Consider the following 20053-nt stretch of genomic DNA (forward strand, 5'->3'; position numbering starts at 1 on the left):
TGCACAAAAGTACGTTTAATTATTACACGTATAAATTAATAGCGTCTTTTGAAAAATATTATTAATCATAACAATTATGCTTGCATTATTCAAAAACTTAACCCACCTACTAAATGATTCTAATAATTTCAGTTTTGATCTGCTAAAAGCCGTCATGAAATTTTATTAAAATAAAGACTAAGTATGCCATAAAACTTTTCTGACAATTGGATCTCTTCTTCTAAAGAAATTATTTTTTTTATTGTTATAAATTATTTTTTAAAATCTAAAACAATTAATTTCAAGTGCCCTTGATGTGATAATTTATTCTTCACTCATGTTACGGTTCAAAAATAAAACTTAACAAAATATTTACTTCAAAGATCATTTTTAATACTTTTCATTAGAAAAATATGTATATGTTATTTGTAGTTTTTAAAAAGATTTAATAATCTAATAACACAATTAATACTGCTGCATTTCCCGAATGGCGTTATTACCGTTTACATTAGATGCACTGAGTTAAACTAAACGTTCTAACTTTTTTTCCTATGTTATGGGTGCGTGCATTTGTGTTGTCCGGTGTTTGAAGACGCTTGGAATTCGCTTTCAATTTCTTCGTAGGAAAAATGTCGGGTGATACCGATAAAGCGAAAATCAGTGACAATCAGGTATAGTTGTGAAATATGTTATTGTATTAATTTTCTCCGTAACAGTGCGCGTCTAATAAGTACGATTTGAGTAGTGAAGTGGTGTTATTTCCGTGTTATATCACTAATGTTTGCCTGCGTCTCAACATGGCTGACAGAACGTTTGCTTCCCGCTAAAAGCGGGAACTACGCCACGGAGGGTTGTGATACTGGTCAATATTTCGCCATAAAAACTGTTGATGCCACATTGATCAGTTATCGAAACTGATTCTAATGGGATGTATTTCCGGATTTCACATATTTTAGCCACCCCCGCCCCTTTGCATTTCGTTGCAGGGCCTTTGTTAATGTGCACGATGTTATATGACATTGATATGAAATCCGCATGACCTTGATATTTAGTTTCTTGCGATTATTCAATTTTAGAGGCAGCGTGATATGTTGTTGTTCTACCGACTCGCGGCCTCGCGACTCATTATTTACGCTCTGAACTCGGCCGGCGATGTAAATAAAGCATAGGTATCCTTTCGGGGGCCTTTATTGCTGACCTCTTTAATTTTTTTGATAGATTTTATGTCGGCTTACATTTATGGCGCGAATGTTATAAAATTAGCATGAAATATCTTGAAATATGCAGTGGATTTCACTGGGGAGTTGTAGAATATTCCTTTCAGTATTCACACATACATAGTTATTGTATGTACACAGCTGTATATGTCTTTACAGTAGTGCTAGAAGAGAAGCAATAAATTTTCTATCTTGTGGCTATTTACATAAGGTTGATAGTTGAGCGACAGCGCGCGGTAGTGACGCCGACTTCACCAATAGAATGGAGTTCGACATGCAGATTTGGCAATGCAAGATTGCAAAATTTTTGTATTTATATGTTGACATATTCCAACAAAGTACAAAATATTTATTAAAGTTTAAAGAAATAAGTTTTTTTGCTCACAGAAAATCGTTAAATTGTCATTTCCTTTTGCAACAGAACCAGAATTGTTTCATTATCTTGGAATAAATTAGTTTCGTTATTAGAGCAGTCTCAGTTGCATGATTGTATTTAATTATTTTAAAGTCAAATACATCAACAAGTATGTACTTACTTACTATGAAAAATGTCTCTGAATACATTATTGATCATTGCTGTATTTGTACTGTCAATGTTACCAACACTACCTAATAACATTTATTTGAAAAAAGACAATGTCTATGTGTTTTATTATAAAAAAAAAGTATTGATATAATGTCAAACTGTTTAACTATCTGCGTAGTGATTACTGATTTATCTTAGTTGTTCCGCACCCACAAATTGATAACAATGATTAGTTTTTAGAAATAAATTGCAAGTTTTGTACTAACTGATATGGGAATACTCTTGTATACAGTACTCTTTATCATTCATACAAGATAACTGTGTTTATATCTCTGAATAACAAAAAATTAAGTATCTTGGTACAATAATGAGTGCCTAAAGAAAATAATGTGTTTATTATTTTGAAGATAGTTCAATTTGGTTAAGTTTAAAAATTAACTCTATACCTACATAATTATATGAATGACTTAGCTCTGTGAAAATTATGTTCAGAAAATATTGAGCTTAGTGATAATTTTGTTATCTATTCCATATGTACTAGACATCTAGTGTTAAAATCAATGTTACCAAACCGTGACACACCTTATTATTATATACAAAAAGATAGCACATCATTCATTATAATAATATGCAACATCACCATTTATTATATTTATATGTGATATACAATTTATTAACATTATTATTTCCCTCTCATATTTGTAGGCTAAAGAATCAATTTTACCTTTGTATGTATGTAGTCATACAAAGGTAATATTGTGCCCCCGAAAGGGTATTACCTTCTTATTCATAAACACACTATTATCCTATTTTAGCTAAAAAATCAACTACAATAATATGTTTTCTCTTTTTCATTTCGCTATGGAGTGAAAGAAACAAAATTCTTCATATATTTTTATGAATAAGAGGGTTAGTGTTTAAACATAGGTACCTAAATAGGACGAAGAAAATATACATTATGTAAAAAATAAACATAATATAAACCAAGCTTAGAGTGTTGTTTTTATGTACAGGATGAAGACAAGAAGTCTGGGGCAGGTGATGGCCAGACAACAGAAGATGAGTCCTCACAGGACTCCAAGGGTGAGTTGCAGGTGCCCTCTGAGCCTGCCCAAGCACAAGGTAACGCCGATGTAGATCAACCAGACGACAAAAGCCAGGAGACACAACCTAGTCTAGAAGGTCAGGATATGTTCCACTCACCAGTCTGGTCAATGTGTTCACGTGTCGGTGTTCATCTACATGGCAACTAACCTTTTGGGGCTGATTACTGTCTGCATTTCAATAAATAACTTTGTTTAAAAAAATATAAAAATTTCGAAAATAACCGTTTTTGGCGCTAGTGGACTTTTTTTTTAAACAAAGTTGAACAAGTAAAAATGTGTTGTAAGTCGCATTTTGCTCGTAATAAATTAAATGAAACTCATTATCATAATTATGTTGGTAACAATTTCATTTGTTTTTGTATGATTGAAGGACGGTAATGTAATTTGTGGCTGTTGACTTAATAATAATATCGAAATTATGACCAATCATACTTAATTGTGTAAGAAAATCCAGCTTAACTAACTAAGAGTTGTTAAAGCAGGCGTCGCAAAAAAAGAGCATAAACCTAAAATACCTATATTGTTTATTGTAAATTCTGATCTCATTTTGTACCAATAAAATTAGTTAAGTACTAAAGTAAAACAACAGATTTTTTGCAGCAATTTAATAACCTAATGTCTTATTTGATTCATAAATCGCGGTTGTGACAAGGAATGTACACAAATTCCGGATTGTCCTAACTCTTTTCCCTTTCTACCGCGCGACTTTCGGATGTTATCTATGCTAATACCAAAATTGTAAGCTCTCCGTATCACGTTTACCGTAATACTGTTCCATTGAGACCGTTCGGTGGATTTTGTGTTAAAGTAATAATTGTACACGATAATAAAGATAAGATTTATTTAGAAAAAATACATTTTCAAAATTCTTTATTTTAGTGCCGCGAAAGAATTTCAACTTGAGCTTATTTGTTAAAAATATTTCTCCGAACATTATTCCGAAATCTGAAAAATAATGAAAATAGACAAAATTTTAGGCACCAAAATCATACGTACTTAACAACTTTTGTTAAGTTGTTACTTATGATGTTTGCTATCTACGAGTTTTAATAATTTCTTCGATTTCATTTTCATAAAAAAAAATTAAGTGCCCTCTTGGATGTTCATAACATAACGTGTTTTTCAAGTAATTAAAAGTATAAAAATTCGAGTATATAAAAAACAGGCCGTAGCAAAAAAAAATTTTGCTAATTTCTTAGCAGTAATGTCACAGTTCAAGTTACATTATTTAAGTCCTAAATCTAAATGTCTGCCCTACGGCTTATGTGTCCGTCTGTTTGCCATCTCACTTCATCAGCATCCATCCCATTCATCCTGTGATGTAAGGTAAGTGTCCTAGAGCATGTTAAAATCACGAGACCACGAAGGTCAGGTTTGTTCACAACAAAAGTTTTTTTTCGACAAATTAAGACTCACTGCACAACTAACACTAATATTTTTATAACGTACCACACAAACTGCTGTTTTCTCAAATACTGAGAGCGTCTAACATCTTGTTAGAAACACGGATTTCGTACATATTCATAATTTACAATTGGTAGCATTTTCAAATACACAAATGACCGTTACTTAAAACAAAAAAAAAAACGGTTTTTCGGAATAACCACATAGGATATCTTTATAATCGTTCAGAGATCTTACTGATTTACTCATTTTATTTTAAATTTAATTATAAGAGTGAACTGCTTAATTATATCAGCTTAACGATCAGGAGAAGTTTGCGTCCATCTGCTATAAGCTTTTCAATTAATATAAGAAAAACGTTAGAATCCTTGGTATTTATTCAGTGAAAATTTAAACAGTGCGTTGTACTAGTAACTGGTCTTAATAAACCTGCAAGTATTAGAATTAGTAACGATAGTAACGACCCCTGTGCCTGTATTATTTATGTAACAAACATGACCGGAGCGCGCTTTCCCGCGCAAACCAAAACCTGTTGTTCTATGACCACTGGCCCTTACTCTTGTTTATGTTTTTTTTGTAGTAAGTTGTTGCGTTTCTTCAGGACTGAGATGATTCCGCGCCTTTTTTAATGCGATTCTCATTGAACCGGATTAGAGATTTTCCAATAAGCATCCCATTTCTATTCGAGACTCGAGCTAAGTCACTTATAGAATGGATCTCCTATTTTATAATTCATACGAGTCGTCCGTCACCCAGAGATGATCTCTAGTCTCTTTGTTTAATTGTTGTTTATAACAAAAAATGAATCTCGGAACTAGACTTAATTATCTAAGCATCTATGCTGTAAACTGTTGACACGTAACATACACTCGTTGCAAATATAAACACTTACAGATTTGCATACCACGATGGGGAGGGCATAAAATCGATATCCATCTATATTGGTTCATGTTCATTGCTTTCCGCGCTCACCCACGAGACGGACAGTTAACAGGACTATTTTATTCCACGTCAGCCATTATTGTAACGCACCGTAACACTATAAATAGGGGAGTCAAGATATAAATATAAAATATGCTGCTCATTTAATAAGAAATGTATTTATTACATTATGAATTGCCACTCGTCCTTCGTTTATTCACATCATAGTAGGCCGTACATAGGTAATGCCTATTGATTAGTGAAACTATGGTGTATTGTATCCGTGTAAATTGTTAGGTATCATAGAATATGAAGATAATACACCATAATTAATAAGCATGCATAAAACCAATCAAAACTAATCGGCCCGAATGCACCCTAATTGGTAATAAATTACATCACAAGTAGCTCTACAATTTCGAAGTTATTTGTTAACAAGCACATATAAAATGGTAAAACAACAAAAACCGTGTAAGTAGGGAATATGAGCTTGTTAACAAGAACTCAGTTGGATTACATCTATACTGCGTCTGACGTCTCTTGATCATTTCTTGATAATAAACTATAAAAAATACATTTTTCCTCCAAAAAAATCATCAGTCAACGACCAAAATAGTCCCTTCATAAATAAATCCTATTTTTTAAATAAGACAACCGGCAGTACTAGAAACTGGTAGTATCACTCGTTGTACAATAAATTGTACCTTCTTATGTATGAACGATAAGTCCATGATATTAAATTTGTAATTACAGATTCAGTCTGCTAAACTCTGAGTCACTCACGCAACCAAATAATGCTTCTATACACTCCATTCAAACATTAACAAATCTGAGCTCTAAATATAATGGCCATATGAATATGCCGCCCAGACTAATGTGTACCGGTTTTTAGAACAATTTGTAGTGTGTTTTTTCTCTTCAAAATGTCGTTTTATTTGCGTATAAGTTTTTGAGTAGGTTTTAAATGTTCGGAGTAAAAAGTAATTATATTATGTGCCAATCTCTTGGCCGTGACTTGTAAAATTTGTAATTAGTTGTTTTATAAATATAACTGCGTTTAATTTCAGCCGAACCGCGGAAAATACCTTATAATCAAGTAGAAATCTTTCTGCTTATTAGTCTCTCTGGGGCCAATGACTGGCACAAATAGTGTTTTATTGTAACTTTCTCCCTATGAAAATGTATTTATCTTATTCTGTCTGTTGGTAACTGTACCGAGAGTTTACTAATTATGTCGCCAATGCAATTATAATCCGAAATTATCCCAATAAAGATGTTGTAACGTGTATAGTTTGGTTAATTTTAGGTCAAGCTTTACTTAACCTATAGTAGGTAAACTAATAGAAAAAAATGCAGTTCTGTGTCATCCACTAAGAGGAAAATACAAGTTATACAACAGGCGTTTTTTTTTATTAGTTAAAAACTCAAAGTCATACGAAAGCGAAAAAATAGAAGTTCATCGCTCCTAAGTCTATGAAAATTTCATGTCGACCGTGTTGATCACTAACCCGCTTACATTTATCCAGTCACATTCGGTTCGTATCTGGAGCAATTTTAACCAATCATAGCCGGCTCAACTGCGATTACTGCACTTTCAAATGTTCCCTGCTCTTTGAACCCTGCGTTTCTACACAAATAAAAATATCTATAAGTATACAGAGATCCACAAAATAAGAGTAATGCCCGTTCTGTTTGTTTTTATAACCTTCTATTGGAAAAATATTGTACTAAAGGTCGATAAAAGCAATAGGAATAACAAATATAAAACGAGTAATTCGGAGAAGTTACCGGTATTTTGTGAGGCGCATCTTGTTTACGCACCACCGGCCTTGCACTCGGCGCAGTTAGTACCGCACGCACCTGTCTAGGTGAACATTGATCGTCTCGCCTACATTTTGTAGAGAGTACGTCTCTAGGAAACTGTACTGGCAGAAATCAAACACTCAGTAAATTGAATATATTATTCAAAACTACAATTCTAAAAAAATAAGAAATTACTTGATTTAATTTAAGTAGACGCTACTTTACCCATAGTAAACTTAAATGAAAGTAATTCAATTGGTTTGTGTACCACTAGCCATTTGAGAAGCATAAGCGTGATTAAGAAAGATTTCAAATAACCTAACCTAAGAACACCATGTTAAACAGTCGTATTAAAACAGTGACGCGTTCGAAAGGTTGACGGCTTCTGCTCGATACATTCAACCATTGCAGGAAACGAGCATTCATATTTACATTTTATAAAAGTTTAAGTACGCGTCTACGTTCTACGACGTTGCAACTATGTTCGTACTTGGCGAGGTCATTTCCAAAGGGAATTATGACAAAGTACACATCGCAACAAGTATGGAAATTGACAGTCATTCTGCACCATTTCTATTCATAACTTCTCGATCATTTCGTACATCTCATTATGTAGACAGACGGCCAAATATTAAGTAGATTCTGCTTGTTCTGACATAAAGTAACTTTAAGCTTACGATGCATTGTATTTAATTTCACAGTTAATTAATAAAGAGCAATTAAAATGCACCTGTAACGCATACTGTGGCGGTCAAGATACGTTTTACACAATATTATGTAGTCGGGTCATACATTATCTCAACTTGTATAATTTGTGTTCAATTATATAAATTAAATCGATAGCGTTTATCTTTGACACTTTATCGCTTCTGCAAATAAATTTTATACAAATTGATCCTTTATTCGTAAAGAAATAAAGCCTGTATTGAGGTGGAATGATAATGTATCATTGTTAATGTAAGCAAGTTTGCTACCTAGTCGGGGTATTGGAGTAATTGCAGTTGTTTGATTGCCGTAGCTGCTACGCGGTGGCGACGTAGCAACTATCAAATATGTATGTGAACTTTAAATAGAACTAGTGAAAGGGTATCGGAGTATCGTCTTGTAACGATATGAGGTTTATACAAAAGAATAAATTAATTTGCGCTTTGTGAAGTTTGTAGGTGTAGCGATATTGTTATGATGCATTTCAATTAGGCGTTACCATAGTAACAACAGTCACTGTAGAGAAAGAGGTGTCTTATGCCAGTATATCTTGTACAAAAAGCAATACTTAAAACAAGAGTGTTTCACTGATGCCGCATGATCAAATTAACACGTAGCTAAAATTAGCTTCCATTAGCAAACGGACAGCAAAAATCGATCCAAAATGTATATGACATTATAATAACTGTTCTTCTAATATTATTTAGAAGAGACATAAGTTAATTAATGTGCCCCGAAATGAATGTGATCGCTGGCCCATTATTCGATCTACTAAAAATAACAAAGGCGGATAGTCTTGCCCGTTACTATGGCAATCCGGAAACATAAGCTTGTTAAGTGAAGGTTTCCTATTAATTGGATTATAGTTTATATATTATTGACGAAAACAATAATAGCGTCTCGAGTTGATGATAAAAATATCCTAATCACTTGATAAAATCTATAGTCTGGATAGATAAGTGAATGTGTCTTTCACTATTATCTTAAATAATAATAAATTTAACCCATCAATGTGTTACTGCTGGGCAAGGGTCTCCTTCTGTAATGAGGAAGGGCTATGCCTTGAGTCCACCACGCTGGCCAATATCTTAACTATTATCTTAACGTGATTAAAATATCACTTGTTTTCCTTTACGAGAAACGTGTAAAATGTAATATTTTGCTCAAGATTTCTATGAATATATTAGTATCCTTCAACTCGTCATTTCGAGTCAATCGTATACAGGTCATTTGATACTTCGCTTTTAGGTTTGAAACCCTATAGGGCTGTCTATCTGAAACTTCTCGGGCCTTTACGCCAGACTTCAGTGTTGTTGACCCGTCATAACATCATTATTTCGACGCTACGTCTCTATTCATAAATGCCTATCCAAGGATACATTCTCCCAGGTATTATATTAATGTATTTATTGTATGTTGTCCAAATCAAGATTTCTGATATTTTCACGATGCACTAGCATACCGTATAATCTGTTATTTCACGCATTATTTTCGTGTCATTGAACGATATCGTTTTGTTATCGTCTGAGTTATTACAATATTTTTCGTCATCTTGTACGGAAACGTCAGGAAAATTCTAAAAGCCTTTCTCCGTGAGTTGTGTGAGTAATGTTTGAAACAAAAAGTACATTGATTGTGTACAATATTTAGGCGCACGAGGTCTACACCCACATATTTTGACAAACGAGCCTTTTTTTATCAATCGTGTGCAAAGCTACTTGTGACAAAGCAAACACAGCCTTTACAGCTAAATGAATTTTCATGTTGACTCATTTTAGGAATCGAAACGTCACGCTGCACTGCTAAAAACCCTTATCAGCTTTGATTATTAAGTATCCTATCTGGCTAATCTGATAGATTTGCACTGTCATTTTTTGTTGTGCAAAGTGCCAAATTTAAAATAACTATCATAATAGAGACAGCGACACAAACGTCGAATAATCCTAAACTTGCTCTCGAATCGATAACATCGTAGATACCGAAATAAACGTATTACAAAGTTACAGCACTGGCTACATTAATTCGATTAAATCACGGACTCGACGCTAGTGCAGCACGTCCCCACATGTTATTACGCTTCACTTGACTAAATCGGTATCACCACTAACACCGGAACATAGAAGGACTATGGATTACGGAAATGGAATTGGTTGCGGAATCCTGTATGACCGCGTTGATCGCCACTTAATAAACCCATTTACCGAATTAGTAACACGATTTCCCGATGCCGAATTCAATCTATCATCTCTTTAAAATGGACCATAACGTTGAATATCGTTACAACTAAGAAAACTATAAATTCTAATCGATGCATATTCAATTTTACGGATAGGTAAGATTGCATGATCATTAAAATCATTTATATTGAATAACAAACCCTACATATTTTATTCAAACATGCTTAAGAAATTGCCACCATCCACCTGTGATGATCTCCAAATACTCTTACAATACAACAAACATATACAAATGACAAGAACACGAGTGGGTCTTGGTCCCCCTTCCAGTGATCCCTCTGATAGATGTCAAACGCGTTGGTGTGCAATGAACATTGTATTATCGGAAGTAGTGTAGGCGTGTATGTTGACTTTTTGAAGTTAAGTATAGCTGCTATTTTTAAGACTAGGGTTCAATGAACTTTTGTCTTAATCCTGCAAGTAGCCTTTGGCATAAACTCAAGGTGTTTTAATAAAGCTTGTTACGGTAGTCCTCTTCCCATGTTCTTATGTGATTTCTTAATAAATTGTTCTAATGTTGTTGAATGTTTTTGTTAACAGGAGATGCCAAATCAACAACAGCCAATGGTAAGGACGACGATGTTGGCGGGGACGACTCCAAAGACGATAAGAGAGATGCAAAGTCTGACGTTGATCTAAAAAAGGTACGTAATATTTAAAACTAACTTAACACTAACAACCTGTATTCACTCGTTAAACACAAATTGAGTATGTACTTTTGTTCATTGACTTATCTCAAGTGTTCTTCATTAGATGATTTGCAATCTTTGTCAGGAAGTAATCCGGAGTCAGTATTCGCCTATTTATAAAGATTTAGAATTAACACTGAGGAAAATTTTATGTTGATACACATTTTTCTCAATGTATTGTTACTCACGTTGAAGTTACGTTCTACTATTAATTAAAGTATTGTGTTAAGTTAGCCTACGTAGGTATTCTTAAAGTAATAAGCGTCTGTATGAAGTAAAGTACAAATATTATACTACTTAAGATACGATAGTCGAACCCGGAAGTAACAATCATTTACAGTATTCGCATGTGTCTGCGTACCAGACGATGGCTTTTTTATACAATTTTATTATCTTGAGCACGATATCAAAGCAGAAAAACGAGTTTCGCTCGATAAATTAATTCATTCATATAGTTTTTCATTCAAGTGGATTCTATGTTAATTACGCAGTTTTACAAAGGTATTCGCTAAAACTTTATATTTGCTAAAAGTAAATATTCGCTACAGTAATTGTTCTACATTTACATTTGTACGGATTTTACTCGAAGTTTGACATTTCCCAACAAGGAAACTTCGAGACCGATCTCGTGTTTGGAGAGATTGATTGACGAGTTATTTATAGTTCTTACTATTTTAAGGATCATAGACTATTTATTTACAGAAATCCGTTTTGAAGTGACCGAAATAGGCGTTTAAAATTATATGTAGCTTAACACGAAATTGCATCCGTAAAACGGTATAAATAGGATCTAAAAATGTCGTGACCCCAATGTGAAGGACGCGGCTTGCGCGCTCTTGTATTTGAGGCTATTCTGACCTAGTAATAAAAGGAAATCCTTTTCAGTTGACAGCTGCTAAAATTCGGGTATACAGCTATTTATAAAGGTGTCAACAGTCTCATTTTGAAAAACTTTGTATTTTTTTATGGTACTTGCAATAAAAAGAGGTTTTTAGAATACTAGATTATTGAGCTGTTTCTAAATTTACTTTTTCTGCGTTTTAATAAATTTCTCTTCAGTATTTAGACTAATAAGCTGCTGTGAAGTGATAAAATAACGCATAATTAATAGCTAGAATCTGTACGTATGTATAACTTCACTTCCGCCAACTGTAGTAAGTCAATAAAGTGATAATATTAGACACCAATATCTCGTTGTCTGCAGGAAGAGAATGGAGAAACGCACGATGAGGATGAAAAGGATGACGTGAAGACCAACGACAAGGGAGGAAAGAAGGCTCCTCCTAAAAAGAAAGCTAAGAAAGAGGTAACACTCATTTGCAAGTTTAGGAATACTTTTCAGATATTATATAACTTTAACTCTTTAAAAGTTAGTTGCCAAGGCTGTAGTTCTGTTGGTTCAAGTGCATTTTATTCCGCTCGTAGCATACCACATGAACTGAATAGAATGACGTCTTTCCGTATTATTTAATTCTTTCTTCTTCTTCTTATCGTATGGTTAGTGGTCAACCTAGTGTCAAAGTTGTTCAAGCCGCCCGAGAGGCCTTTGACGTGGCTTAACGACTGTCATCTTAGTAGACAACAACCGGGACCGACTTTTAACGTGCCCTCCGAAGCACGGAGACGCCCAGTTCAAATACCACTATGCGGTCACCCATCTATGAAATGACCGCGCCAATGGTTGCTTAACCCACAGATCGTTTACCGACCGGTGAGCGCAACTGGCTATGGGCGCCTCTTGAGCGCAACTGGCTATGGGCGCCTCTATTATTTAATTAAAATTCGGTTTCGGAATCGATTCAACGGTCGCCTTGACGGCTAGGCATAGGAATGGTTTCTTAAAATAAACTTGTTTGCAGGATACCGAGGAGGAAGATGAGGACGAAGAGGAGGAGGAGGAAGAAGACGAGGAAGGTGACGAGGGTGATGAGGAGGAAGTGAAGAAACCAGCGAAAGAAAAGTGAGCATTATAACAATCATCTCATTTTGTTTATAGAAATTTCGTTAAATGAACCTTAATTGTGTGCCCAAGGCAACTTTTTTATGTAAAGTTTAAAGAGCTACGGAGTTAACTTGTGTTTCTTCTTGGTATTATTGACCATCAAGAATATTACATTGAAGTGTAGAGAATTTTAGATTAAGGTTCTTAGTTAGGCTAAGAAAGTTAAATAGGGAAGAAGGAGACTCCAATAAGATTATTGCTTTGTATTAGATTATTGGTATTCATTTCAGTTTAAACAGTGTAAACCGCTCGTTGTGGCTTGGCAATATATTGTAATAGAAAATATTAATGTAGTTACAATAATGTGTACAGAGCAAAGAAACCCGCAAAGAAGGCAAAGACAGATGACGACGAGGGTGACGATGAAGAGGGCGAAGAAGAAGAGGAGGAGGAAGAAGAGGAAGAGGAGGAGGAGGAGGCGCCTAAACCTAAGCCTAAGAAAGAGGTAATTATATCTAACGTTTTTTACTTAAGTTAAGAACTAGTTGACGACTTCTGTAGGACATAGATTGAGATAGTTGTGATGATCAGAGGTTCCCAGCTTAATGGACTTGCTTTACAAGTAAAAATATAATTTCCTTTGCATGACAGTTATACCAATTCTATGTATTTTTCCCTATTTATTTTATATGTTTGGACTTGGAGCCGTAAACTAAATTCATAATTGTCTTGCTGTTTGCCACGGGTCTATTTTCGGTATGACTTACTGTTACTGTTCTAGGCTACTTAACTTTTTGAACTTTACTTCCCGAACTGATTATCCTTTTATAGTATTAGTTCTTGCCAAATGTTGTAGTATGTTCAGTGATAATTTACAAATGTTCTAACATGTGTGCAGCCAACCGAGCCTCCCGTTCCGCTGCCGGCCGGTAAAGGTATCCCGTTGGGCCACATTAGCAACGTGGAGGTGTCACTGTCGCGGTTCAAGACCCAGGACCAGAAACTTTTGCATCAGTATTTATATGGGGTAAGTTGAAACACGCATTGTTAAGGACTTTCTAACTATTTCAGACTAATTTATAGATATATTAGGTAGCGCCCAATATGTCTATTTAAATATTGTCTTATCGATAGTTTTGATATACAGTTTATTTTGTACTTTTATGTTGTTTAATAAGTACTTTATTACAGTATGAATACCCGATATACGCATGAGACTGAAAATTTGCCGGAAAAAAAATCATGTGTTTTAGTATTGTGTGTTATAAAATACCGTGTCTTTTTTAGCAATTATGTCTGGACCGCAACGTGAAGCGTAACATAAAGAAGTTCAAGGGTTACGAGTGGGCCATCGGCTCGGCAGACTACAAGGCTAAGCTTGAAGAGACCACCAAGATGGAGCCCAAGCAGCTGCGTACCATGTGCGAGATGTTGGACTTAGATAAGAAAGGTATATGATCAAACTGTTTCTTTGCTCCAATATTGTGTTGTAGGTAGGTTTTAGAGTAGAAAGTTTAATTCGGGATATCAATTACAGCTAACAGCAGAGTGAAAAAACCTAAAGCTTTGTTATAATATTTTTCAATAGTTTCATCAAGTGCGGTAGAAAAACGAGTCGGATAGGCTCATCACGATTACAGTAGACCGCTGGCGAACGTCGAGATGACTTAGCCAATTTTCAAGTAAGAGGACACCGGGCGTCGTTCGATAAATATAGCAGTATCGGGTCGATCATGAAAGTCATTAATTTGGAGACGTCAATATTGAAAAAACTCGAGTCATGTGTAGTTTAGTGAAAAAGGTGTGAACGTAATATATGTTGGTGTGCAGGCTCGATGTCGGAGCTGGCGTCTCGGCTGGTAGGGTTCCTGCAGCAGCCGGCCGGCAACTCGCCGCACGCTCGTGGAGTGGCTCGAGCTGCGCCCGCCGCGCCGCCCTCCACGCCCGGCGGCCGCCCGCGCCGCTCCGCCGCCGTCAAGGTGCACAACCGAGGTACGACACCACCACCATACCACCTTCATAATCTCACTCACCGATTACCACGCAACATATTTCAGTCTTCATTACGACAGGCGAAGAATTTACGTCATGAAAAAATATGCCTTTTTGAATTATATTCTCAATATATTTTATACCCAATATTCCATACGCTGAACTCGTAACGCTTTTATAAATTATATTTTTTTTACGAAGTGTTGGGCTAAATTAATTATTACTTCTCTCTAGGCTACTCCGATGAGGAGTATGAGACCGATCCGGAAACAAAAGTCAAGGGACCGAAACCCAACAAAGAAGGATCGGAAGACTCAGACGTAAGATTTTTATTATTTTTATTCATACTATACTTTTGTTATAGACTTGAATTTATTTTTCTATCGACTTAAGCATCCCTTCTTATGCGTATATTTTCTTTGGTGATGTAGGGATCGTTCAACCCGAGTGGTTCCGAGGAAGGCGACAGTGACTTCGACCCTGAAGCAGGTGAGAGTGCAGCAGGACCGGGCCGCAAGCGTAAGCCAACAGCTCGCCGCCGCTCATCAGCCAAGCCGGCTAAGCGAGGTCGCAAGCCTAAAGGAAAGAAAGGACGGGTAAGGGAATACAACACGAATACTCATCAGTTATGATATTTTCAATTTATTTTTACGTTAGTACGCAAATATTGGAAATTTACAAATGTTTTTTTTTGTCGTTTAGCCGAGCAAAGGAGGCCGCGGTCGACGGGCAAAGTCTGACAGTGAAGAGGAGAGTGAAAAATCAGAGAGTGAGAGTGAAAACGAGTCCGGAAGCGAGGGAGAAGAGTCTGACGTGAGTACAAATTGATAGTTCTTATGTATTACGATTAAGTTAACTTCGTTTATTTGGCAATTAAAGTATGCAGGTAGTCTTCTAAGATATGAAGCTCTTCACTTTATCAAATGTTTTTTTCGTTTCTTTTGGAATACCTGTATGTATTCTATAAGTCCGAATACGACGTGTGTTTGTCTTTGTAGGAGCCTAAGTCCAGCAATAAGCGCGGCAGGCCGGCGGCGGTGGCGAAGGGCCGTAAAGGCGTCGTTGCTAAGGGCGCCAACGCCAAAGCCACGCCAGTCAAACGGAAAGCGCCAACGCCTCCAGGTAGTTTATTATATTATTATAGTTATATTATTAGATCTTACTGTATTTGGTTTGTGTTTTCTTGGTCCTTTTCCAAATGTGTACTCAACATAATGTCATAACTAAGTTTAGGGCATTAATGTGATACTTATAATTACTTTTCCTACAGCCAAGAAGGGTAAAGCAGCCGCCGGTAAGTCAGCAGCCGGCCGACCGGCTAAGAAGGGCAAGAAGGCTTCCTCAGAAGAGGAGTCCGGCGAGGGCAGCGAGGAGGAGGACGAGGAGGAGGGTAGCGAGGAGGAAGAGAGCGGTGATGAGTCTGACTCGCCTACAGACAAGAAGGCTAAGCGGCCGCCTACTGTGAGTACACATACAATATGTTTTACATAGCCCGGACATCACAACATGACGTGACTACTTCTTAAGTCATCTAGTCGTTAACTCTGAATCTTTGGTAGTTTTGGCTGATTTTCTCATCATCAGAAAACTAAATTCAGGGTTATTGAACAGCCTCCTTTTGGAAACTCCAGAATACAGTTTCCTTTTTGTATTTTTTACAAAGATTCTTACACAAGCATCTGCACAAGTAGTTTAACTCATCTAATGGTTTGTGTCCAGGACGATGAGATCAAGAAGTACGTGAAGCAGATCCTGGAGGGCGCGAACCTCGAGCAGATCACGATGAAGACGGTGTGCAAGCAGGTGTACAGCCACTACCCAGAGTTCGACCTCGCGCACAAGAAGGACTTCATCAAGGCAACAGTCAAGTCGGTCAGTATACAACACACACGCACTAAACTATCTAATTATATTATTTTGTTTATTTATTTCACACTATCATGTATCTTAAAAAACTTTAAAACCATATGGCGATTAAAAAGAGTGGCCAGGAGTTTCTTGCCAGCTCTTCTCATTGGCCCTACTTTCCGAACTGGCGGTAAATTCACTCTCTGCATCATTGACTATCATATGTCAGCATTTGACCTATATGAATAAATGATTTGATTTTATCCTCTACGTATATTAGTATTGCTAAAAGAGTTTAGCGGGCCAAAATAACCAATATCAAAAATAAAATTTGTAAGCATTACTGATTTAAGAAGGTTATTTATTTTATATACTGGGTGGATACTAGTTTTAAATAAATAACCTTGGGTTCTACCTACGTCTTGGGAGATTCGTGTTTCTATTATTGGTCAGGAAATACTTAGTAGGTTATTAATTTGTAGGTACATACTTGTCGACAAGGGGTCCAAGCGTGCTCTAAATAATAATCAATACCTACCCTTATTTTATTTATGAGAATTTTTCTATCTTGCTGGCTTTAGGAAGCGCTTTGCATCTGTGGTTTTATATAAATTGCTTTATTATATCTAATATATTCGAGAGTAAGCTGTTATTTCCTATAGAGTTCCCTGACTGTAATGACCTGTAAAGTGTAATTAAATGTTTAATTCTTGTTATATAAGTAAATTTTTAAATCAGTCTATTTTCAAACACCGTAAAATATCGTGTTATAAGAAGTGCTTGTTGGAGTCAATGTGGATACCACGGCGTTTTATGGGTTCGATTCCCATACAGTATTAATTGTATGAGTTGAAAAATTCTTGTTATTCTGCACAGCCTTCAATTCCAGGGGCAGGAATAATCCACTTTCTTTGGACCTAGTACTTATTTTTATTACCAAAAAGAATAGCGAAATTTTACATATATTTATAAACATATAAGTTGCACCATAAGCATGATTGATTTTATTTTTCTTTTATTTTGTTTGTTGCAGTGTATTTAAGATGTTAGGCGATAAGGGCGGAGTGTAGATGTCTACATAGTATACCTATAGATTATAAAAGGACATAGCTATATATTATTACAATAATAATATATTATGAAATAAAAAATAATATGAAATGAAGTGGAACGGATAAACACCCGCTTTACTTTACAAGGTAGATGTTTTTGCTTATTTTATTTTGCATGACTTTTATTTGAAACTTTTTAGTACATGTTCAATAGCTTATAGATGTGCGGCCGTTTGACTACAAGATTAAATATCACGAAATGTTATTGAAATGTGTGTTTCCTACATATTTTATATGTAATAGATTAAGTCGTTTTTATTATGGCCGTCATATTTGTTACTGTTTTTCCCACGATGTCTGTTTTTATTCAGTTGTTTATCTACGCAATTCATGTGTGAGCCGTAATCTATTGTATGTTATGTATTAAAAACTACGCCCATTCATGAATTGCAGCTACTTCTATGAGTTGTATATTTTCGTTTCAGTTTTAGAGTTACACTGGTGGAACTTTTTCTCATGTAATATAACGTAGTGCGTTTCTAATTGTATCATTCTATTTCAGCTCATATCATCGTGAGCAGGTGACTATTCGGCCACACAATAGTCGAGTAAGCCACAACACTTAAAATATTTAGACTAATGCCCCCGGCGCCGCTCGGCACAGCACGCGCAATTATTCACAACACTTTGAGTTACAACTGTAGGAACATTCGTTTCTTTTAACCGGCGGTGTCGCGAGGGCCCTATGTAATTTTATGTTGTAGGAATAATTCCCATTAGTGTAAGGATAATCTGAGTAAAACACAGCTCTAGGATTTGTAAGGTCGTCTTTATTTACTGTGCCTGTAGCGTAACACCATGATTGTTTATTTATCTATAGCGGCTCGGTGTTAGGCTCATTTCCATTATACTTTAGCTCTACTTTAAGTTATAGTTTGATAATAAAAATGCATATTTTTCATAATCAGTTACATAGATGAGTAGTTTTGTATCGATAAAGCTGCGACGCGACCGTCACGCGTTGAACGACTCGCTCGTTTAATATATTTTCTTTATACTTATGTGGCCCTTCGTTTTGTGTTGTTGTTTTATGATTACTCTGAGTCGGCTGCGACGGTCGGATCATAGCTTTGTAAATGTTAGGCGAAGGCGAGGGCGATGTTTGTAAGCTTTCGAGGTTTTAGTTTTTAAAGTACATATTTATGTAAGATAACTCCTAACACTCGAGCCGTTGTTTGTCTCGTAGACACTTCACATTTATTCGTTTTGTATGCAATGATTGTACAAAGTTCTGTGAAACATCGCCACGATGTATGGATTGCGAAATTTACTTTGCAAAATTCGAAAAGTAAGCCACTACGTTAGTGATATTTCATGTTAAAATCCGATAAAGTAAGGATTTTAAATATTAGTACTGTAAAATCCAAAATTATTTTTTTATCGGGATAATCGTAAATAAATTGAGTTAAACGTATCGGTAAAGGTCGCAAACTAAGATATTCAAAATAATATGTATAAAAGTACCCATAATAATATGTTTCCTAATTTTAAAACTTGTTATACTTTTTACAAGGGGTTTCTGGGAAGTAAGTTTATTTTTTTAATGCGGACGTAGGTGGTAAAAGTATTTGAAGTTGGCACTATCGCAAAATTATTGTATTTGATGACTAGAGTCAGTTAAGTGTACTTTAAGAGGTGTAAATATTACACAGGACTTGCAATCTTTGGGGACAGTCGCGTGTAACTGTGCGAGGTAACACACGCAATTATTGTAGAAGCTTTGTTCGCTAACATTGTCATACATTTATTGATGTAAAGCGTGCTACAGTAAGTGCATGTAGGTGTATGTCGGAGGGCGTTACACGGACGTGGCCCGCGCTGTAAATTACTTTGTTCCGATAAGTTAGCGTAACGTTCAGTACATAAATATGTGTTCATGTACGCGGCGAAGTGTTGATTGGCATGTTATACGACAGTGTACACCATATTGTAGCTCCACACCCTCAACGATCCCCCTAGTGCAATAATTATAATGCGTAACAATATATAACTATTTTTAATCAATTGTCGTCTATAAAATCATATCAAATATTTTTGTGGTCAATCTGAGCTTAGCTTACATAGTCTGGCGATTCTCTATTACATTGGAGTAGAGTATAAGTTTATTATTTTCGAAGGATCAACCGCTTCTTATAAGTTTAGGTGCTTTATAGCATTTGATATTTGTTTTTGATGTAACTTGTGGCCGATGTCGCTAAGTGTAAGCGTGGGTTAAGATATGGGCTCGGGCGGGCGGCGACGCGCCCATATGTCGGTGGTCGCTCGCGCGGCTCCCTCCGCCTCCCCGCTCGCCCGAACCTCTTAGCTATAAGATAGATTTAATCAACATTAAATGTGTATTTGTGAATTTTTAACCTTATTTCGGTTGATGTTTCTTTATAAATGTGTAAATGGCTGAGATCTGTAGCGAAGTAGTGACATGGAGTGATAGTATGACTGGTTCCCCTTTTACAATTGGATAATAGATAATAAAGTAAATAAAAGTTTGAAATAAATTGTTTTATTTCCGCCTTCCCTTCGACAGTCTATTAGTTTAATATACATTATGATACAAAAATACAAAAGTATGTTA

At 35.8% G+C, this 20053-nt stretch overlaps 1 protein-coding gene across 3 annotated transcripts; it reads left to right on the forward strand.

The window, feature by feature from the left end:
- Window positions 1-493: 493 nt before the first annotated feature.
- Window positions 494-19976, forward strand: Dek (protein). Of its 3 annotated transcripts, XR_012960015.1 has the most exons (17): window positions 494-650; window positions 2736-2904; window positions 10439-10542; window positions 11792-11893; window positions 12447-12547; window positions 12902-13034; window positions 13428-13556; window positions 13817-13979; window positions 14360-14521; window positions 14756-14841; window positions 14953-15117; window positions 15224-15334; window positions 15520-15643; window positions 15792-15982; window positions 16241-16393; window positions 17403-17568; window positions 17984-19976. XR_012960015.1 is itself a non-coding variant. In XM_076129295.1 (16 exons), the coding sequence occupies exons 1-16, from the start codon at window positions 609-611 to the stop codon at window positions 17996-17998; spliced, it is 1950 nt and encodes a 649-aa protein (XP_075985410.1). In that variant the 5' UTR covers window positions 494-608; the 3' UTR covers window positions 17999-19976. The 3 variants fall into 3 exon arrangements, 2 of the variants coding, with proteins under 2 accessions (XP_075985410.1, XP_075985412.1); XM_076129295.1 differs by lacking the exon at window positions 17403-17568; XM_076129297.1 differs by lacking the exon at window positions 17403-17568 and having other exon boundaries at window positions 2736-2805.
- The last annotated feature ends 77 nt before the right edge of the window (window positions 19977-20053 follow it).

The sequence above is a fragment of the Anticarsia gemmatalis genome, chromosome 22 (genome assembly GCF_050436995.1).
Source record: "Anticarsia gemmatalis isolate Benzon Research Colony breed Stoneville strain chromosome 22, ilAntGemm2 primary, whole genome shotgun sequence".
NCBI lineage: Eukaryota > Metazoa > Arthropoda > Insecta > Lepidoptera > Erebidae > Anticarsia > Anticarsia gemmatalis.

Excerpts from the sequence above, each read along its gene's own strand:
- Dek (XM_076129295.1), top strand. The coding sequence starts at position 609 with ATGTCGGGTGATACCGATAAAGCGAAAATCAGTGACAATCAG. Across the intron at positions 14,842-14,952 it reads AAGGATCGGAAGACTCAGAC|GGATCGTTCAACCCGAGTGG; the intron begins GTAAGATTTTTA and ends TTGGTGATGTAG. Across the intron at positions 15,335-15,519 it reads GCGAGGGAGAAGAGTCTGAC|GAGCCTAAGTCCAGCAATAA; the intron begins GTGAGTACAAAT and ends TTGTCTTTGTAG.